This window comes from Egretta garzetta, unplaced genomic scaffold (genome assembly GCF_000687185.1).
Source record: "Egretta garzetta isolate BGI_Z169 unplaced genomic scaffold, ASM68718v1 scaffold149, whole genome shotgun sequence".
Taxonomy (NCBI): domain Eukaryota; kingdom Metazoa; phylum Chordata; class Aves; order Pelecaniformes; family Ardeidae; genus Egretta; species Egretta garzetta.
In genome coordinates this window covers 2,634,363-2,653,773 of record NW_009269998.1, presented here as the reverse complement: position 1 = coordinate 2,653,773, position 19,411 = coordinate 2,634,363, and the positions used below count along the sequence as shown (strand labels likewise).

Below are 19,411 nucleotides of genomic sequence, written 5' to 3'. Positions count from 1 at the left end.
CGTCCGTGGCCTTCACATGCTGTGTTTTGTAGGAGAAACCATTTCGCTACCACGTGAGAAGACCGGAACGAAAAGAAAACGTTCCTTCCTACAGCTACTGATGCCAATTTCCATCTCCCGTTCTAGCGATGTGTGGAAATCCTGAAATATTGGAGAACTTGGTTAGAAAAATGTCCGATCTGTTCAAAACCAAAAATAATAATCAAAAGACGTACCAGAACAATCCATGTTTTGGAGCCTTGAACCTCTGTATCGGCCCCAGGTATCGGGGTGTGCCTGCTGGGAATAACACTGACAGTCGCACATCTCCGCGTGTCCTCGTGGGCCAGGCTGCCTCACCACGTTGGGGCTTCCGGAATGTACACAGCTCAGTCAGAGATGGGCTGTGGAACAGCATGCGGAGGGGCTTTTTGTTAGTAAACACACCTTGTGGAAGAAGCCAGTAGTAAAAGTGTACAAATGATAACTCTGAGGGGTTCGCTTGGTCATAGAAAGATAAAGTTTAATGTTGAAATAATACAAAAAAAAAGGGCTTACCTACCCACAGAACAGGGATCTCGCCTCCGAATAAGCCGTGTAGTACTATACAGAGATGCTCTCTGGGTCTTGGATGCTGTATAGCCATAATGTACTTGTATGCAAACCTCTGCATACATACAGCACGTGAGACTTACAGCTCGTAGTCAGCATTATGTGGTTTCCAGATACAAGGCGGGCTGGAATATTTGGGGCCATCTCTGGTTTATCTGCAGTATTTTGAAAGGATATACTCCATGGTTTTCTGTTTGTTTTGGGTTTTGGGGTTCAGTACACTGAAGTAATCTGTATTGAAATTAATCCATTTGAAACAAAATTTTGTTTTTTGGTTGTTGGATAATTGGAAAATTGAAAACCAGAAATGATTCCTTGGAAATTTTTACATTGCAAAATCTTTATTTGCTATCAAAAAACTGATAGTTTCCTAGCCAGCTGAAAAGAATAGTAGAAAAATGCTGAATACTTTTGGCATGGCTATTTTTGGGCATTCGTTTTGGTTTTTACTGTTTTAAGTCTTTTGGAAAACTTGAAGTCCCAAAGATGAGGTGATTGGGAGAAATGATCAATAAAAACAAAGTAAAAGATACTGTCTTACCCGAAACTGCCAAAGTCGGAATATAGGAATTAATCACCAAGTGTTGATAATACAGCCCAGTTTACATACAAGTGACAATGCCGAATGGTTTATTTAATAATCTGAAGATCAGTCTCTCCTGAGCAATGTGAAAAGTTACGGAAAGCTCTCAAGAGATAAAGAACAGATTCTTTCCTGCAGGGACTTTTCCAGAAATCTTCCTGTGCTGGTGCTTTTAAAATCAGATCTCAAAATTCAAATGGCGTGACTTGCTTAGTTTATCTTTTTGGCCTAAAACATATATTAAAAGTTATTTGATGTTGATCATCTATTTCGCCCCTCAATTTGGTGAAAGAACTGTTTGGACCCAGAGAGTCTACATTTCAGTTTTTGTCAGGAGAGTGCTTTTTATATATCCTCTAATTAATGTGCTTTGATTTCATTGTGGAGCAGTCTCAAAGCATGCAAATGAATTCCATGAGATGAAAACAAACTGAAAGGTGCACGTCCAGGAATGCGCCTGATATCCTCTAGTGTGCATTCGCTTACAGTACTGGACTAAAGTTATTCTGGTCCAATGGTAAACCCACCAAAACGTATGTGGTGGTGTTACCGAGTTCTCGGCACCAAGTGCTTTGCTGTACAGATCAGCTCCTGTTGTGCTGTACTACTTGCTGATGTGCATCTAGTGTAAGATACCCATAAAAACAAATGGGGCGTCAAGACTCCTTGTAGCTTGTTTAGTACAGACCTCAGCAGTACTCCAGGGTGGCCGTTAACTGTTCTGAATCACAGACACAAGATCGGCTTGTTCATTTATTTGGTTGCCTCTCTATCGAACCTGTACAGGTTGCGGTCTGTTCCACAGGGAAAATAATAGCCTCATTTTACAGAGGCAGAGAAACTTAGGCAAAAGTGGTGAGGAAGTCATCTTTAGAAAAGGGAACTGAACCCAAAAACAGAGGGCCGGTATCTAGTGCTCTAGCTATGGGGTGGATTTTTTTATGGAAGCACGGCTCTGCTTTGCTACGAGTATGGTGGTTCTCTTGTCAATTCACGTTTCTTTGGGGGCAAAGGTGGAGCTATCCCTGAAGTCACAGGAGAACTCAGAGGAAAATCTTTCTGGACCATAACTGACTTAATAGTTTTATCAATTTGTTAATATTTGTAATACTACCCAAATTTTCTGATTACTATTTAGAACAAAAGCACCTTTTTTGGCCTGTGCCCTGGAAAAAGCCCTTTATCTAATCATGTCAAGAGCACATGAAATGTGTGGTGACACATGACTTGGTACAGGTGTGTCAGACAACATGTTCTAGAACTAACTGAAGTTTTATTACTTGTGAGATTGATTTTGGAAATAAAGGCATTTAAAACATACAAAGAGACACGATGATTACTGAGCTGCTGAAGAAGAGAGAAGTATGCGATCAAATACCTGTTTGCCTGTATACATAGTGAAGCATTTCTTACAGAGAACCGAAGGTGAAGCATTAATGTGAAATCATTCCTTAGATGTGGTTAGTTACAATGTACTAAGGAAAAAAAAAATCTAAAAAACCCCCTAGGTTGTGGTATAGATAGTGTCATATTTGTATCTGGTTTGATGTCAGTATTGCACCTAACCTAAGCAGTTAGGCTCAGACTTGTGCGGGGGGATGCCTTACATGATGACCGGTTAAATTAACTCTACTTAGGCTCCACCCAGGCACCTTCAGTACGTGGGTTTGATTGAGCTGTTTCCGAGCAGCTCCTCAACTGACACTGAAGGCATAAAAAACCAGGATCAGAATAATGCACTTTAATTGTTGTCAACTCAGGAGCTGCTTTACAGGAAGCTCAGGTGTTCTTGCAAGGGGAGGCAGGGTTCTCTAAGACATGGGTCAGACTGCTGCGGGGGAACAATAAAGTTGGCCTTTCCAGCGTCTGTTGTCTGTTCCTGAGCGAGCACCCAGAGAACTACGAAAACACTCCTGAGTGTCTTATTTTGGTGTTTCTTCTTAATTCCAATTTCTAGGAAGAGTTTTATGGAAAAGAATTGATTTTGGCTGACCGAGAAATGGTGGAACAAGAAGCAGACAGCATTTTGAAAGAAGCGGATGTTTGCGATGTCGCATTTCTTGTTGTTGGTGATCCTTTTGGGTAAGACAAGGCAACATTTTGATTATTGCTGTAGCTTGATCACTTTTTTTCAGAAGGAAGGAGCCATACTCCATAGATGTAATTCTTTATCAAGAAGCTGACTTTCAGACCAAAAGCACTTTTATTTTTTATTCTATTAGAAATATATATATGCAGTTGTCTACACTTTGTCTTGCTTTGGAGTTTCCTTGCCCAGATACCCCCTACAGATAGGAATGTGGACCCTCCGGGATGTATAAATCTTTCCTTTGGCAATCACTTACCATTTCATTCTCCCTGCTGGTGTTTATAGAGAATATTTTGTTCCAGGTTTTACCTGATAACAGAAGAAATCCTAGGATATCACATAATCAAGAGATGTGCTATGTTTTGAGAGAGTATTCTTTTAGTTCCTCTTTGTACTTGTAAACTCCAGCTTTTACGCTCAGTTGTTTTAGAACGAATGCTGATTGTTGGTTGTACAGTGCTCCTGCTTTGATATATGCTACTTTTAAAAATCACTTAGGTCGTTATAAATGCCTTCTCATTTTGGTTTATTAAGCCTTTTGTTTCCACTTTTTATTCCTGCCGAAAAGTATAGTCTTTTTCTCTCTCCAGAAGGATCTCCTTCTGTCTTTTCAGTCAGGCATCATCAATCTGTAACGTCAAGCCATACAGAAGAGCTTTTAGTCTCCAGCTGGTGGATCAAGATTTATACCGCAGTGTTAAAGGGGCACAAGAAAAATCAAATCACTGAGCACCCTATTTGTGAGTGAAAAAATAGAGAGAGTTTATGAAAAAGAGGAGCAGCGCGCACATTTGTCAAAAGCAAATAATTTATGTAAATACAGGTTGAAGGGAATTGGCAAGAGAATATTATTATATGAATACTTATGGGCAGATGATGCTGTATTTCAGAAATATTAATTATACTTTCAATGCATGTTAACATTAGAAAGAGGATTCGTGTTGAGCGTAGGGCCACGTTACCTGTACCCTTGTGCTCTGATCCAGCGACTGATGCAAGACAGAAGATGAAAAAAACCAGCCTTCATGTACTGAAATGTAATTGCTACTTTTAGCAGTATCTTGATCTGACTCAGTTATCGTTCGTTTCAGTGTCAAAATACTTCAATTCTGATTAGCATACTACGTCATTGTAGAAAACTACCCTTTTTTTGAATACATTGCTGCTTAGCTCTTGATATTGCTGCTAGAACAGCTGTGCCCACACAGAGCCCGAAGGACTTTGGGGTTCATGAGGTTACTAGGAAAGAGTACTGAATGTTTCTGTCCTAAGAGAAGCCATATGGGAGGAGGATAGAAGCCATGCGACTGCAGCTGATCATAGAGTTTCAAGTATATTTGCAGTATATTATGAAGAGTACTTGGCAGCCTTAGGAAATCTCAGGTGATGGTGGTTAATGGCTAAAGTGATAAAACAGGCTGTGCCCCTGTCGTTCTTCTCACAGTTGTTCACTGCAAGTTTTTATCTGCATATGTGGTAGCAGCTATGGATGTGCTAGCAGGAGCCTGAAAATTTTAGTAGTGTACTGGAAAGCCCACCTTCATCTAGCCTGGTGCTAACATTCATATTATTGCTACCCATAAAACTTAAAATCTGTATCAGCGACAGAAAATACTAGTGTAGCTCTGAGTGCCGCGGGCTGACTCTGTGAAGCCTTTGCTGGTATTAGCTGAGTGCTCACCAGGGCACTTCTGCTTTTAGCTACAGTCATTATGGACCGATCTATTGGGAGAAAATACTGGCTGGAGCAAATTTCAGTGAATAAAGCCAGCTGATCCCTTGGTCAGTATTAGCATAAGCACAAAATCCTCCAGTGCTACTTGTCCTGTGTACGTGAAGGGAATAATACAAGGCCATAAAACTAGTCCGCTCTTCTCTTCGACCGGGCATTCTTAAATCACCTTTGCTTATGGAAAGCAGGAGCATAGTTTGTTTACTAACCAAAGTGGTGTTTTAGATCCCTTTACTGCATTCCCCTGGGTCTGGGAGCCTGTTTGTATCAGGGTCTCTGATTTCACAAATTCAGATTCCTCTGGGTTTTTTTTCCTCCAGTGAAATTGATTTCTTTTTTAAACGATTGATCCTTCCAGCCTTGCCAGCTGCTGCCACATTTGTGTTCCAGTCTGAAGCACCTGATCTGCTGATTGGTGCTAGTCAGACATGCAGTGTCAGAATTATCTGACTAAAAAATCAGGAGAATTCTGTTTAGGGTAGCTGAACCAGGCCAGGGTGAAAGCAGTCTTCCTATTTAACTGTTCTGATTGGCATATGCTATCTCTGTCTTTGCTTCCTTCTTTGGAATGGCACACAGAAATGCGTGGTACATCTTGGGAAGGAGATGGCTAAGGCCATTGTTCAGGTTTGATGAATTTAGGCAAGGGGTAGGTGCGTTTAGGCAAGGGGTAGGTGCATTTTCATATTTCATCTGTAAAATGGAGTGCCTAGCATGCATGTGAGCATACATGCAAGCAAGATACATATGTAAGCTTGCTGCAGTTCAAAGATTTGCTGTCTCTATATATACTTACTATTTTAAAAGAACTCTAATCCCAATTGCGTTAACCACAAGCCCAGAAATTCTTGCACCAGTCGCTGCAAGGTGTTTATTGAGCATTAGACCCACAGCCAAATTTAGCTCAGTTCTAAGCTTAACTAGAATTTTCATAATTATTGCAGAACAAACTTGATCACTCAAACTTAGGCATTGTTAATTTGAGTAATTTGGCTTAAGTATGATAAAAGTTGATTTAGCCTAAGGATGTTTTTTCCAAGTACTGCATGCAGGTTACCTCTGTTCAAAATTCTCGCTGGCGTGTGTTGCCCTGCTGGCATGCGCTGGTGCCGATGGGAGAAGGCCTGGCTGTGCAGCAAGTAAGGAAATGCTGGAGTTTTGTTGAAGTCTATGCCAAATAGCATTGACCTTTACAGTTCAACAGTTGTCCAACAGACACCTGCCGAAGACAAAGGACAAATAGAACTTTCCTTTTCAAGTACTTGCCAAAGCGACTTTAAAAAGTAATAGTTGTGTTGGTGTTATACTTTTAATGGTGCCAGAAAGCTGCAAAGAACCACAGTGTACTAAGGATGCCTGTATTTTCAGCTAGAGGAGATCACTCCTTATTGGAGTTTTTACTTTCGCGTGAGGATTAGTCAAGTTATTGTTGCCCTTTTGGCACCTCTGCACTGACCTAGTTGTGAAGGGTTTAATTTTACTTTCTAAACAAACGATAATGGTAGTAACATTCAGTCACTTTGTCTTGTCAATCTTTAATTCCTTTCTTTTCTTTACCCAGGGCCACGACGCACAGTGATTTAGTACTACGTGCAGTGAAGTTGGGGATTCCATACAAGGTCATTCATAATGCTTCAATAATGAATGCAGTGGGCTGCTGTGGATTACAGGTAACATTTCTGTATGTGTGCTATTCCACAGCTGCTAAACTTAGAATTGGTGAGCACTTCTACTGCTGTAGCAGTGCATGTTGCAATCTGAAGTATGAAGATCTGTAGCAACTGTACGCTTCTGTTGTCAGAATTTGTTAACACTTCCTTTCTAGCATGCTTCATGTCAGCAAAAGTCCCTTTTGGTGAGCGCATGTGAAAATTAATATTAACATTTCTATTTTTCTCTGCTCTCTTTACTTCCCTTTGCCACAGGAGGCTTTGATATTTAAGTTATTTTACAGATAAAACTTTGCTCATGTTGGCTTCCTTCTACTACCGATGGTCACCTGATAAGTTTATTCTTAAATTAGGTTGTTATCCTGTTGAGAAATATGCCGGTCGTGTCATAAAAGGAATACATGCACAAGCCTGTCTACATGCCCAACTCAGATCATAACTAATTCCAAAATCTTGTACATGATGCATTCTTTCTCTCCAAGGTTGACCTGTCTTCACTTTCTGCCCATCTGCCAAGAGGAGAGATTTGCCTAGCCAAGGACTAGAAGAACAAATGACAGTTTTTGTGCTTCTTGAATGGCTAAAGTAGAAAAGGGATTTGCCTAGCCAAGGACTAGAAGAACAAATGGCTGTGTAAAAGTCTAGTGTCCCCCAGGAAAATACGTTGCTGCTTCCTTTTACACATGTATAGGTCCATTATTACTTTTCCTGCATGAAGAATGTCACGGCATGAAAAATGTATCTATCATAACTAATCACACGTAAATTAGTTGAAGCTTCCCCCTCTTGTCTTCATTCATTACTTTAACACAGAACCTGCCCTCTCAAGGTTCAGAATGGTTCCCTGTGTACGGGAACCCCTAAACCAAAGCTCCCACTTTACCAAAACCAAAAGCAAGCACAGGAATGTAAGTGCAGTACAGACAAGAGTTGAGGGTTTGAACAATAAGTTTTCCTCACTGAAGGAAGAAGCATTCCTCCTAGCTTAACAGAAAAGAACACCACTTTTTTTTAATTGCAGCAAACAACTGGCACCTTCACGTTTACACCTACAAATTCCAATAACCTTATTTCAGTGCTGCCCAGCAGCAGAAAATCTGTTGCAATAAGTTGAGTGTTATCTCTGGCTTGGATCACATCTGAATGGTTTAGAAATGCGCGAGCCCTGTCTGGTCTGGCAGTTCAGCCACGCCTGTTCCGCGATGCGAATGCTAAAGGGAACGCAGCGCCGGATTCACATTCTGTATAATTCTTCCCGTGAGCACTTTCTTAGTGATACCTGTCTATTGCTGTAAGGCTTGGGCAAAATTATCTTTTAGGAAGGAAATAGGCTCCTAGGTGTCTAAAATCTACACCTACAGCGGGCGGATGGCAGCTGCCGCATGACTGCACTTACTGGGGCGGGTAACACAAGAGTTGAGGCTGGGGCTCACCCTTTCCCCTTTTGGCTTCGTGGTGATGCAAAGTTTGCTTCTGCTGTCAGGCTGTTGACAAGTAGTTTCTACTACCCGCTATCTTTTTACTGTTCTTTTACGTTTGTTAGGAAGGATGATGCAAGGCTCGTATTCCCAAAGAGAACAGTTTTCTGAAAGTTTGCTTCCCCCACAGCTCCAGCTAGGCACAGGAAGGAGGAGCGCAGAGCTTCTGGGTGAATTGAAAAACCAAGAGCAGAAAACTTAACTGGGAATATATTGCAAACAGTCCGTAAGGTATTTCGCATGCGCCGAGTTTTGGAGATTAGTTTACTATTTCCTTATCCCATGCTGAAGGGAACGGACCATGAAGGAAATGTGATGTTATTGACTCTGGCATTAGTCCCCATTTCCATTCTGGCTTGGGAGGGGCTACCTTCTCATAAGTCAATATTCCTGTTGTTGTATAAAGCATTTTAGGAAATGGCGATCATATTGTCTTACTGGGCAGGCTATAACCAGCTGTATGTTTAACTCTTCACTGCTCCTTGCGGGCATAAGGAGCAAGTGAGGGGTATCTTGCAAAAAAGCAGCCTGTGATTTTATAATTTTCTGGAACTTTATAATTTTCTTTCAACAGTCTTCACGTTCGTGGCTGTCTCCTGCCATCAGTTTAGTATTGGAGTTACTGTGTCTCAAATTGAAAAGTTGCTGTCAAGTATAGCAGGGATTCCTCTTTTGCTTTACCACAGAAAAGGCTTGGCTTTTTTTCTTGTTTTAATCTGATTGTGATAGAAAACCTCTTTCTTTCTTAGCAGAGAAAAACAGGAAACACCTTTATACGCTGTTCTGAAAGCCATGTGCGTAGTGAGCTGTAACTGCTGATTAGGCCCTCAGTAAATACAGCTACAGCCCAGCCTGTTCACAAAAGAACATGTCTCTGGTCATCACAGCAATGTTTCTGTGCAGCCAGCAACATTCTGGTAGTTGTGCAGTTTTCCTGTACAGTAGTGAGTTACCGAAGTCAATGGAGCATTAGTGATCGTTTGTCACCTTCGATTCATAGATATATTTCTTGCCAAATTGTAAAGGAGGGTGAATATCTATTTTCAAATACTATTTTTTTCCCACTGTCATGCCCATTTAGCAGAATCAGTGCAGCTGTTTTGAAGGCTGCACAGGGGAAGATTGTATTTAGACAAAGAACAGGTTGGGGGGGTTTCTTAGTTTTGAAAATTAAACTTTTTGAACTTCTAGGAAACTCTCACAGATTGATACAATGAGCTAATAGCTCTTGAAAGCAGGAGATAATACAACTTAGCAAAGTATCAGTCTGACTGGGCATAAGACTCTATGACTTGCTGTGGCTCCCTCTTTTACGCTGTTCTTGCTGTGCTTCACTGTGTCAAATTTGTTTTTCCAAGGCTGAAGAATATCTTTTCCCTCAAAAACAAATGAATATGGCCACGGGGGAGAAGCCGGGCAAGGTGGCTGTGTGTGAGTGCCTCTTAGCATGATCTCTGCAGGTTCCCCTCTCTTGTCTGGACTCTGACATGCAGGTGCGTTCATCGCTCTGACTCCGGTTGTAGCAGGGAACAACCACCAGTGAAGAAAGCCATGCAGTCTGGTATCTGCACACGCTGCCAGGGAAGTCAGGGAGAGGGGACAGAAGTCCCCAGGGGAAGGCCAAAATTCTCAAAGAGGACTTCTAGAGGGTGGTAACTAATGAGACAGTTCAGCTTTCCTTGCCAGCAGCTGCACTGTAGTTCCGTAGCTTTGGAAAGTTCAGTATTGTAGGTAACAGGCTTACCTCTGTTCTACCACTGCTCAGCTACACTGTGAGCAAGACATTGCCGTGTCTCTGTCCGACTAGGATCCAGCGTTGCAAGTTGAAAACAAAGAGAGAGCCTCGCCTGACTTCCATGGCTTTATCGGTACCCACACACAGTTTTTCAGAATGGGGCTGATGCTGAGGCTTTTAAGCCCTCGAATAGAGAGGCAGAAAACTCAAGATCTCTAAGTTACACGTCTTTCCTTCCTTCCTCATTAGCTGCATGACAGATGGGCTAGTTTGGGAAGGTCACCGGCCAGAGCAGTGCTCTCAGGACAGGATTCTCTCTGAGCCAGTTCTGGTAACGTATCTTTGAGGTAGCAGTACGGATGGTCAAATTCTGCGTCGTGCTGACCTGTGACACACGTGAAGGAACGATGCACCTTGAAATGGCCCGAGATAATGGCATTACTGTAAAAAAAGAGGTCTGAGAACTAAAGGGCAAAGCTGGGGGCAAGCCATGGGATGAGACAAAAGACTGAAATGAGCCGCTCATATCTGGAAGAGTTGTGTTGCTAGCTTTGAAAGCACTTTATATTTCGGTAGGGTAGCTAGGAAAAAAACATGTCGTGGCAAAGACCTCCCTTTCTTTTGAGACATACCCACTTTCCACCTGAATAGCTTCAGAACAAACATCTGCATGTCCCCACGTTTCTTTCAGTGACTCATCTCAATATATTTGTTGGCAGTCCAGTTAATTCTTGTCAGACCATTACAGTTATAAAACTGTTGTCTTTTTGCTGATCACTTAAAGGCAAAAGCAGCGTTTGCTATGTTATTTCTGAGTCTTTACTGAACAGGTGAGTACGTTTTCAGTGTCAAGCAGAAAAATATTACTTACAGATAAGGAAGCTGAAAGATGCTGTGATTACTTGCTGTGCTCATAGTCAAATAGAAAACCTGTAGTAACTGCAGGAGCGGAACCTCTGAGTTCCACCCTCTCTCTGTGCCCTAATCTTCAAAAATACCCTTTGCTCTACTAGGAGGGGCTCTAAGCAAAATGGTTTTTATTCATTGACAGTTAGAACTGTTTTCCATCACGGTTTGGTTTTCTCACTACCAGCTTCTGAGACTTTCAGAAGTTGGCATTTGTTGCTCAAACCAATTAAAGGTTAAATCAGTGCTAGTCACACTACTTCATTACTCAGAATTGCTGTTCAACTTGGTGCCATTTGTCACCAGCAAACATGACCCAGAAACATCCATTTAATCAGAACAGATTCTTTTTCTCTATTTAGGTCTTTTCGTTTTGGATTAGTAACCAGGTGACCAGGGTGGGAAGGAGTCATTGATTGATATTGCTGGGAAGAGTCTTAGGAGGTTATTAAAGATAAGGTGGTGTTACCTTGGAGGGAAAGTCCCATCCTGTTCAAGTTTGCTTGGAGTTTCTGAGTCTTCTGATAGCTGAATTCTGTTCTGTTTGGGGAGTGGCTGTTTCCAAAGCGCTGATACAGGAGCTAGCCAAGAGAAAAATGTGTTCTTCCCTTCAGCTGCTTTTATGTGATTTGTCTCAGCTGCCTCCTGAAGACTGCAATTATGTGTGAGTGGGCTTCCCTCAGGAAACATCCTTGTCTTCACAGTTCCTTTCTCTCTGGCATGTGCTAAGGGGACTGGAGGGTTTGGGGACAGCTGAGCCAACCTCTTGGCTTGCAGTACAAAAAGGAGTCATAGCCCTGTGCGTGTGAAGGGTAAAAGCTTTCCATTTCATGTGAAGGTTCTCATGAGAGGCATTCAAAGTTGCTAAAGGTCTGTGGTATTAAATGAGATAATGCAAAGGGCTAGCACTGGGCTTGTGGTTGTTTCATATTGACCAAATATAAGCAAAAATGAAGCTTGATTGATTCTTGCTGCCTCTTTGTTGATGACTGTCCTACTTCCTGAGCTATTCTCTGGCAACAACATACAATATAGAGAACAGTAGGAGCCCTTTAATCTGATGTATATGGTCTGAAGGGTTGTTAACTGGTTACAGAGGATAAGGGGAAAAATCTGACTTGTTAGGTTCCTTTTTTTGAGGATGAACGTTGCACAGCATCGCATCAAAACTCTTGTGACGAGGATAACAAAACATGTCTTAGCTTCTTTGTGTACGTTCAGTGGGATTTGTCAAGAGGCAACCTGGGATAATCCAAGGTGCTCTCTGGTCTCCATGTTCCAGGGAGGAATAGCCTTAGGAGAAAAAGCCTCCTGGTGCCTGTCGGTGGGATGTGATCAGGCTGTGCAGCACCTTCGTTTGCAGAACACGCCTGTCCTGTGAGCATTACCAGCAGTGTAACCCCTGACCAGCACGTAGCTGAGCAGCATTTTGGTCCTACAGGGTCTACAGGCATCTGTCGGTGTATGCAGGTGCCAGGTCTGAAAATGAAATGGTAAAGACTCCTTTGTACCCTCTTCCCCTGCCATATGTGCCCAGTTCTGAAGCTGTTTGAAATTTTAGGAAGGGAGGTGGGCTCCTAAGTGAAGAATTGCTTTGTCACCATTGCAGCTGATACAGCAGTAGTTCTGGGAAAGATGCTGTAAAAATAAATGTCTGCATTTTGAAATGTTTACTTCTTGGTTTCTCTGCAGCTGTTGCCCCACTGACCTTTAATATTATCTCGCATCTTCTCTCCTGCTTGCTTTAGTACTTTTTAGCAGGGATGGGGGATCTTCCTTTTTTAATTTCCCTATTTAGTCTCAGCTTGTTCCTTCTTTTCGTGCCCTATATTTTTGTGGTGATTAGCCACACCAGTATTTTAAGTGAGGACTGTTGCTGTGGACAGCTGCAGGTGTCTGATGTCATTCAGCCTGGCCATTAACGAAGCTGTTCAGTAATTTCATTGAAGTTTCACCTGCACGCAGGCTTTCCAAGCTAGAGACCCCGGTACAGCACTTTTTCTCTCATAGTTCATTCTGGCCGCTCAATTAGCAATCAATTCTGCTTAAATACACAACAAGTAAAATAAGAAATATCATTAACAGAAGGGTTAAAAATACTAACTGGAAGCAGGCACCTCGGTACCAGAAGCTGTCATTCTTTCATATTATGTGTGTAAATAAAATAGGAAGTCACAGCTTGTTCTGAGGTGATGAAAGTACGAGTTGAAGAACAGCTTTCTGCAGTATTTTGTGAGAGGCAGAAAACTCCAGCGGGCAGAGCGTTGCCTCGGAGTGGAGAGTTCTGCCTTCCTTTCCTGACTTCAGCTATTGCATTGCAAAATTTCAGTGCACAAAGCTTTGCTTAAGCCAATTACTACTCGGGCAGGGGTGGGGGGAGGGGGAGGGGTATTTCCAAAGACTGAGGTCTTTCAAAATGACCTTTTGAAATTTTTTTGTGAAGGTTTTGAGCGTTAGGGAGAAGGTAAGAAGGTTAATTTCCAAGCTGAGAGCACGAAATGTCTGTCCAGCCATTTCACTGAGCCCCTTTGAAATTCTGGCACTTTTGTGCCTGAGCAGAATGGAGGCACTCTAACAAATCTGATGATTAGTGCAAGTGTGATGCTTGAGATGTTTTTAGCTTGTACAGAACAGATCTTGCCCGCTCCTAAACCCTGGCTGCTTAATGTAGAGTGGCGGCAGACCGAAGACTGCAGTTGAAACTTCATTTGCTCTTGCCTCTCTTTAAAGCTGTGCCAGCAACCGTACAGCACCATCGTTTCACTGAAAATACAGAGAGCGGCTGCATTGTCTGATTAAACAACTTCTTAACAATCTCAAAGCATAACATTAATCCTTAGTTGTGTTGTAATACACCTTGGTTAACGAACACGTGTCACAGTTTTATCCCAACGACAAGCATGATTTCTGGTATTTTGGGGCCCTGTTTAGTCTTTTATGGTTGGTGGAAAGAATCTTTTTTTAATTTCAGTGGGTCCTGGCTCTAGTGGACCCGCTGTGCCCTGTAACTGCTTAATCCTTACAATAGTGGTAGAATTTTTGGTATTTATTGCTCTTTCTGCAGCAAGGCTTTTCTTGTCAGTGTGCTTTCATGCTGGATTTCAAGAGGTAGAAATTAGAACGCAGCACAGGAAGCTGTACTAGGAACAAATTGAACCTGCAGAAGGTACAGGGGGAGAGTTAAAAATGTAAGTTGTGATACAGTTATGTGTTGCTTCTTTAACGCAGGCTTGCTGTAGTGGCAGAGCAGTGCCTGTGTTTGCATAAATGTCACACGTCTGCAGAGATCAAATGCCGGATGAGAAAGAAACACTTGTTTGTGTCTGTAGAAGTGCTCGTAAAGTAACTGGTTACAAGTAGTCAAGCACAGTAGGGGTATCCATTTACTGCTTCAGTTCCACAGCATTCCTAGGTTGTTGGTGTACCAGGAAGTTTCCAAAGTCGTATTTTCCCCCTCTTTAATTTAAAGTAAAAATACGTATGCATTAATGCTAGGAAATCTATTCCTTAGAAGTTTAGTTAGAAGAGAGGTGTAAGTTGCAAAGGCATTTCTAGAAGGTTAATAAAATATGCCCCGTTCATCTTGTTGGTGTCAAAACTACTTCTGTACTGTCCAGGTGCTGAGAAAACAAGCGTGGCTTTGTGAGACTGTAAGTACAGCTTTCTGTGATACCAATACTTCGTGAAGATATTCTGAAGTTACCTCTCCTGACTAGACAGGCCATGTCTGACAAAAATGTTTTATTCTTTGTAGATGTTCAGACTTCAGTTTTAATGCAAAACCTGGTAAACAAAGGACAGATTCAGCAAATCTGACTGGCAGTGCTTGCACAAAAAGGATAACTTGCTTAACTTCTTGCTGGCAAAGGTGATGGAGAATCTTTGTAATGATCAATGGAAAAGAGAAAAATCACAGTCAGAACAAGTGCTGCAGGGTATAAAGCTGAAAGCCCAACTTGTTTTTAATATGAGGTGGAATGGTTTAGAAGATCTGGTTCCCAACAAAATACCAGATAGCAACATTTTGCCCATTTCTGCACACCCCTTTCTTTGCTAAAAGGCAGCAGTGGAAGGTTCTCTCCGTCAGGTTATCAAAATGCCAAAGGGACTGGGATAGGATTTGAGGTTAATTGAGGCCATTTTCTGCGCTGAACGAGGGCTTCTGCCTTTGGGAAATGCCTGCGGTGGCTTTCGGGTGGCAGATGGTAAGCCACTTAGTCAGGTTGGTGCCAGACACGTCGGCGGTGGTTGGTGACTGAAGGTACACTACTGGCGAGATGAAGGCTAACTTGCTCCCAGGTGCTCTCACAGTGAAAGGGAGAAAGAGAAACCCCTTGCTCTAATAGTTTTTCTTCAGATTTTGTACAAAATGGAAAAGAGTTCTAGCTAGCCACATGAAAAATAGGCAAAACACAGCTTGGTTTTTTTCTTTTTCTAGAAGACAGCCTTGAAATAGTTAACAAGTTACATCAGGAGCAATTCCTTTGGTTCCACCTATATTTAGTTTACTGGAAGAACCTTTAGGTTGTGAAATGTACGCTGTGTGTTCTTGTCCGTGTGCTAGAATGAAATATTTAAAAGAGGAAATGTTTTCAGTAATATTCCAGGAATCTTTGAATAAACACTCTTCCTATCAGCATGAATGGTTAAAATTTGAGCTTTTGGTCCCTTGAAAACAAACATGTTTCTGATTTGATTCAAATTCTGCTCTGCCAGCGTAAAGGAGTTAAAACCGCAACCTAATGCCACAGTAAAATAAGTGTGTCTAGGGGAATCCCCAGATGGCACGGAGCTGCCAGAGCTGCAGAATTCTACGCAGGGTCCTCTTCCCTGCTCACAGCCCACAAGGTGACTCCTGCAGCGAGCTTGGAAAAGCAGGTTTTCCTTCCAGGTTTACAGGGAGGTTGGCCTGTACGGCCGTCATTTCTCTGCTGGGCCTGAGCAGACAGAATATTGGAAAGCTGTAAAATCCATCTGGGACGGCCCCGTTCCAGACCTGAATTGCCCCAAATTGATGCGTGGTTTTGCCCTTTTTCAAGTTGGTTACAGAAACGTCCAAGCCAAACGCTGCCTGCGGCTACATATGGCTTTCCCTTTTGCATCACTGGAAAGGATTGGCAAGACGATGGCTTCAAACATCTTCACAGAGATTTGGGATATACAGTAAAAAGTAGTGTTAAGATTGAGAATAAAATCAGTGAGTACGTTTGACACAGGGTCCGCTAGCCATATTCTTCTTCCTTATGTGCCTAAAAATTGTTGCACCTCTCTGCTTTGTGCACAATCTGTCCCTGTCTTCAGATCTTGATGTCCCCCGTCTGGTTAGACTGTCACTTCCCCCTGCATGGTACAGCTTTCAACTGCAGGAAAGTGCTGGTTTAATACAAATACTACTGTATCAGTGGAATCAAAACATCATAAGGATTACGACATTATTAGAAGCTGCCTTGCTTTAGCCAAAGTAAGAAATAATTACTCATTTTTGTGCTAGTCTTACACAGTTTTGCCGTTAAAAGGGCTTCAGAATGAAGTAACAAAGAACAGAAGGTAGGTTGAAAGTTCGTTAATATGCATTGCAAGGGGGGAATGCAGAGGTAGATAGAAACCTCACAGGTAGTTCATTAATTGTGCTTTAACATGCTTTCCTGTTTGGAGGGGGAAAGAACAAGAGCACATCTCTATTATGGAGAAGAAAAACCAGTTCCGTAGTTATGGATTTTGTAAAAAAGAAAGGAGGGCATGCAAAGGAACGCACTAGAACTCGTCAAGAGAGAGAGGGGAGCCCAGGGCAGCGTTTTTAAAAGGAAGCATTTCTTCTAATGCCATCTTTTGTTGTGCATTTATGAAAGAGCAAACTTAAGCATCTCACAGGAGAGCGCTCTCCCAGTGGTGTGAAACTTCTGTCTTCACGAGGCTCGGGACTTTTCAATTGTTTGTGTTTTTCATAGCATTTTCTTGTATGCTCTACTACTTGTGTTTTCTCATTCTGTATGTGTGTGTTACTGCATTTGCTTTGTTTTACAGCTGTACAATTTTGGAGAGACGGTTTCTATAGTTTTCTGGACAGATACGTGGAAGCCAGAGAGCTTTTTTGACAAGATCGAGAGGAACAGGCAGAATGGAATGCACACACTGTGCTTACTTGGTAAGCAGCAGCTACCCCGGTTCCTTAGCTACCATCGTCCGCCGTGTCCAGAAACAATAGTGATGGGCATGAGATGAAGTCTGCGAGTAAACAAATGTTCTTCACTAACGGATATCTTTGAAAATATACCAAAAATGGGAACGTTAGCCTACGTGTACTTAGGGTCAGTGCAGCTATTGCTCTTGCTACAGCAGCCAGGAATTTCTTAATTTCTCTTCAGAAAATCTGTAAGAAATTGTGCCTTTGTAGAAGTGAAATGGGAGCAGGAGGCCCGTATTTGCTCTAAAGATCAGTGTGATTTTAAGGTAGATCCAAACCAGATCGCAGTGACGAGCAGCTATCTTTTACGGACTTAATTAGGTTAGAGCACAACACATTTGGCTTTCTGGGGAGCCACATCGCGCATTTAACCACATCTCGGTTCTGTAAGGCAATACTCCCTTTCCTAAATTAGCTCATCGAAGGATGTTTTGGCAAAAGGTGATTGTCAGGTGAGAAGCTTCAGTGCTGTAAAAAATCCCCGCTGGTCGTGGAGCTGGAAGGGGATGCTGCTCCCACCCCACCGCCTGATCTCCATCCACCCACAAATCCTCGGCTGAAAGCCGCTTTCTGAGTCGCTCCACTAGTCCAGGTAGCCCCTTAAAGATGATGGAGCTGCCTGCAAATAAACTATGAGGCACTTGCATATTGATATAGATTACATACCTTCCTGTACCATCTTTCAGGCACAGTTGGGATCTCTCAATGCTAAATAAATTAATATTTTAAGTAAAAACAAATTCTGTGGTAACTGGAGGAATCCTGAGCAGGAAACAATTTAAATGTGCAGGCATCACTGCACATCAAACTTTCCAATGCCTTGAAAGTTTGTTTTCAAAACTGGCTAAAAATCAGACTTGGGGTGATTCGTTTTGAAGAAGGATGACTCCGCAAGTGTTTTAAGCAAGGATTCTTACAACTATAATACAATAAAACAAAGTATTCTTTAGATATTTTGCATAATAATTTCTACAATTCCCCTTTTTACGTTTAATTTTTTTTTATGCGGTAGTGAGAAGGTAAAAATTTTGAAGCAGTAAAACTGAATTTTCTGGGACAGTTCTGGTACCTGCACCTAATTCTAGGTCAGGGCTGAAAACGTCCCATTTCCAAATGAACGGCTCCCTAAATGCCACGTGGTCATTCCGGTCTATGCATTGATTGTTGAGCCAGCTAGGCTAGATTAGCAGGGGGGCAAATGAGACATACAAAGGCGAGAGCTGATAAACTTGGGAATTCAAAAGGACTTCACAGACACAAGCTGTGCCCTCCTAGTCTGGCCGCTTTGTGTTTTAAACCCCTGTCTTCAGAGTCACTTTGGTTTAGGAGCTGATTGTGTAACTCAAGCAATACTTTTTTTAAAAAACGGGATTAAAAATGTATCCAGCTTTCAGTACGATAATAGTTTGGTATTTGGATACAGGTAAGGTTCAGTCACCCCTTGGAGAGACTGTGGTCAGTTAAGAGTTTCTTAAAACTGCAGATGTGCAGAGTCTTACCTGACCCTTTCTCTTCCTCATTTTTGCCCAAATTCCTTTTTTTTTTCCCCCAACAGAAGATTGTTCTAAATTTTGATTGGGACAGGAAGGAAGTGCTAACGAAAGTCAGGTTCCTGCATGGCAGTGATGTAATCGCTGTCGATCAGTCATGCTGTTCTACCTTTGGTGACCACGATGTCCTCGTTCAGCAGCAGTGCCAATACCCTGGCGTGCTTACACATGCTGGCGTTCAGCTGGCCCATGGTGAACGTGCCTGCTCTCTGCAGCCTGAGCCGTGCTTCTGTTCATCTGTGTTGCTCTGAAACCGGAGAAACTTGCCCTGTCTTTGGGTGAAATCACATGCAATACAATCACAATGCTTTGTGATTAATTAACCCATGAAACAGGAGAATGTAATCTCTATTCCTTTCTCCTGTAATAGCTAACATGTCGTTGTAATGCTTATAGAACCCGCTAGTTAAGTTAAGCTTTACCTACATAGAAGAGTAAGTTGGAAGTTTGTTGGGAACCTGCGTTTTAATATCTGCCTTGTTCTACAGATATTAAAGTGAAGGAGCAGTCTCTGGAGAACCTCATGAAGTGAGTCACCATTTTGAAAATCTACAGAAACACACGGTGTATTTACAGAGGGGGTTTGCTCCAGGGAACAAAGGTCCTTGCCCGTAGTCGCATACTGAGCTTACCTGCCTTCTCCTCTGGTACCCCTCTGGGGCCACGCTCTTTGGCTTCTTACAAGGAGCAGAACTTCTCTGTTTGTTACAATGGGCCCTGGCTTTATTTGCAGCAACTGAATGAACTTGCAGCACAGCATAATCTTCTTTTTAACTGTTTCTGTGAGAAGCACCAACTCAGAACGGGGTAAGCTTTCCGCTTGGCAAGTGATGCATTGTTTTACTACTGTTCTGGCCCACCCTGAAATAGATTAATAGCTGAAAGAGTGGTGT

The 19,411-nt window shown here is 42.3% G+C and overlaps 1 protein-coding gene across 3 annotated transcripts in view; it reads left to right on the top strand.

Annotated features, from left to right (window-relative positions):
• The first annotated feature begins 14 nt into the window (after window positions 1-14).
• DPH5 (diphthamide biosynthesis 5) overlaps window positions 15-19,411 on the top strand; it is a 25,935-nt gene continuing 6,538 nt past the window's right edge. For 2 of the 3 annotated variants that reach the window (XR_004843134.1, XM_035902837.1), the window contains exons 1-5: window positions 15-262; window positions 3,132-3,256; window positions 6,557-6,665; window positions 16,809-16,929; window positions 19,007-19,046. Coding sequence is in view for 2 of the 3 variants with exons in the window: in XM_035902837.1 (XP_035758730.1) it covers window positions 227-262; window positions 3,132-3,256; window positions 6,557-6,665; window positions 16,809-16,929; window positions 19,007-19,046 (431 nt within the window). In the remaining variant the exon portion in view is untranslated. The remainder of the gene's footprint in view (window positions 263-3,131; window positions 3,257-6,556; window positions 6,666-16,808; window positions 16,930-19,006; window positions 19,047-19,411) is intronic. The other variant, XM_035902838.1, reaches the window with a different exon arrangement.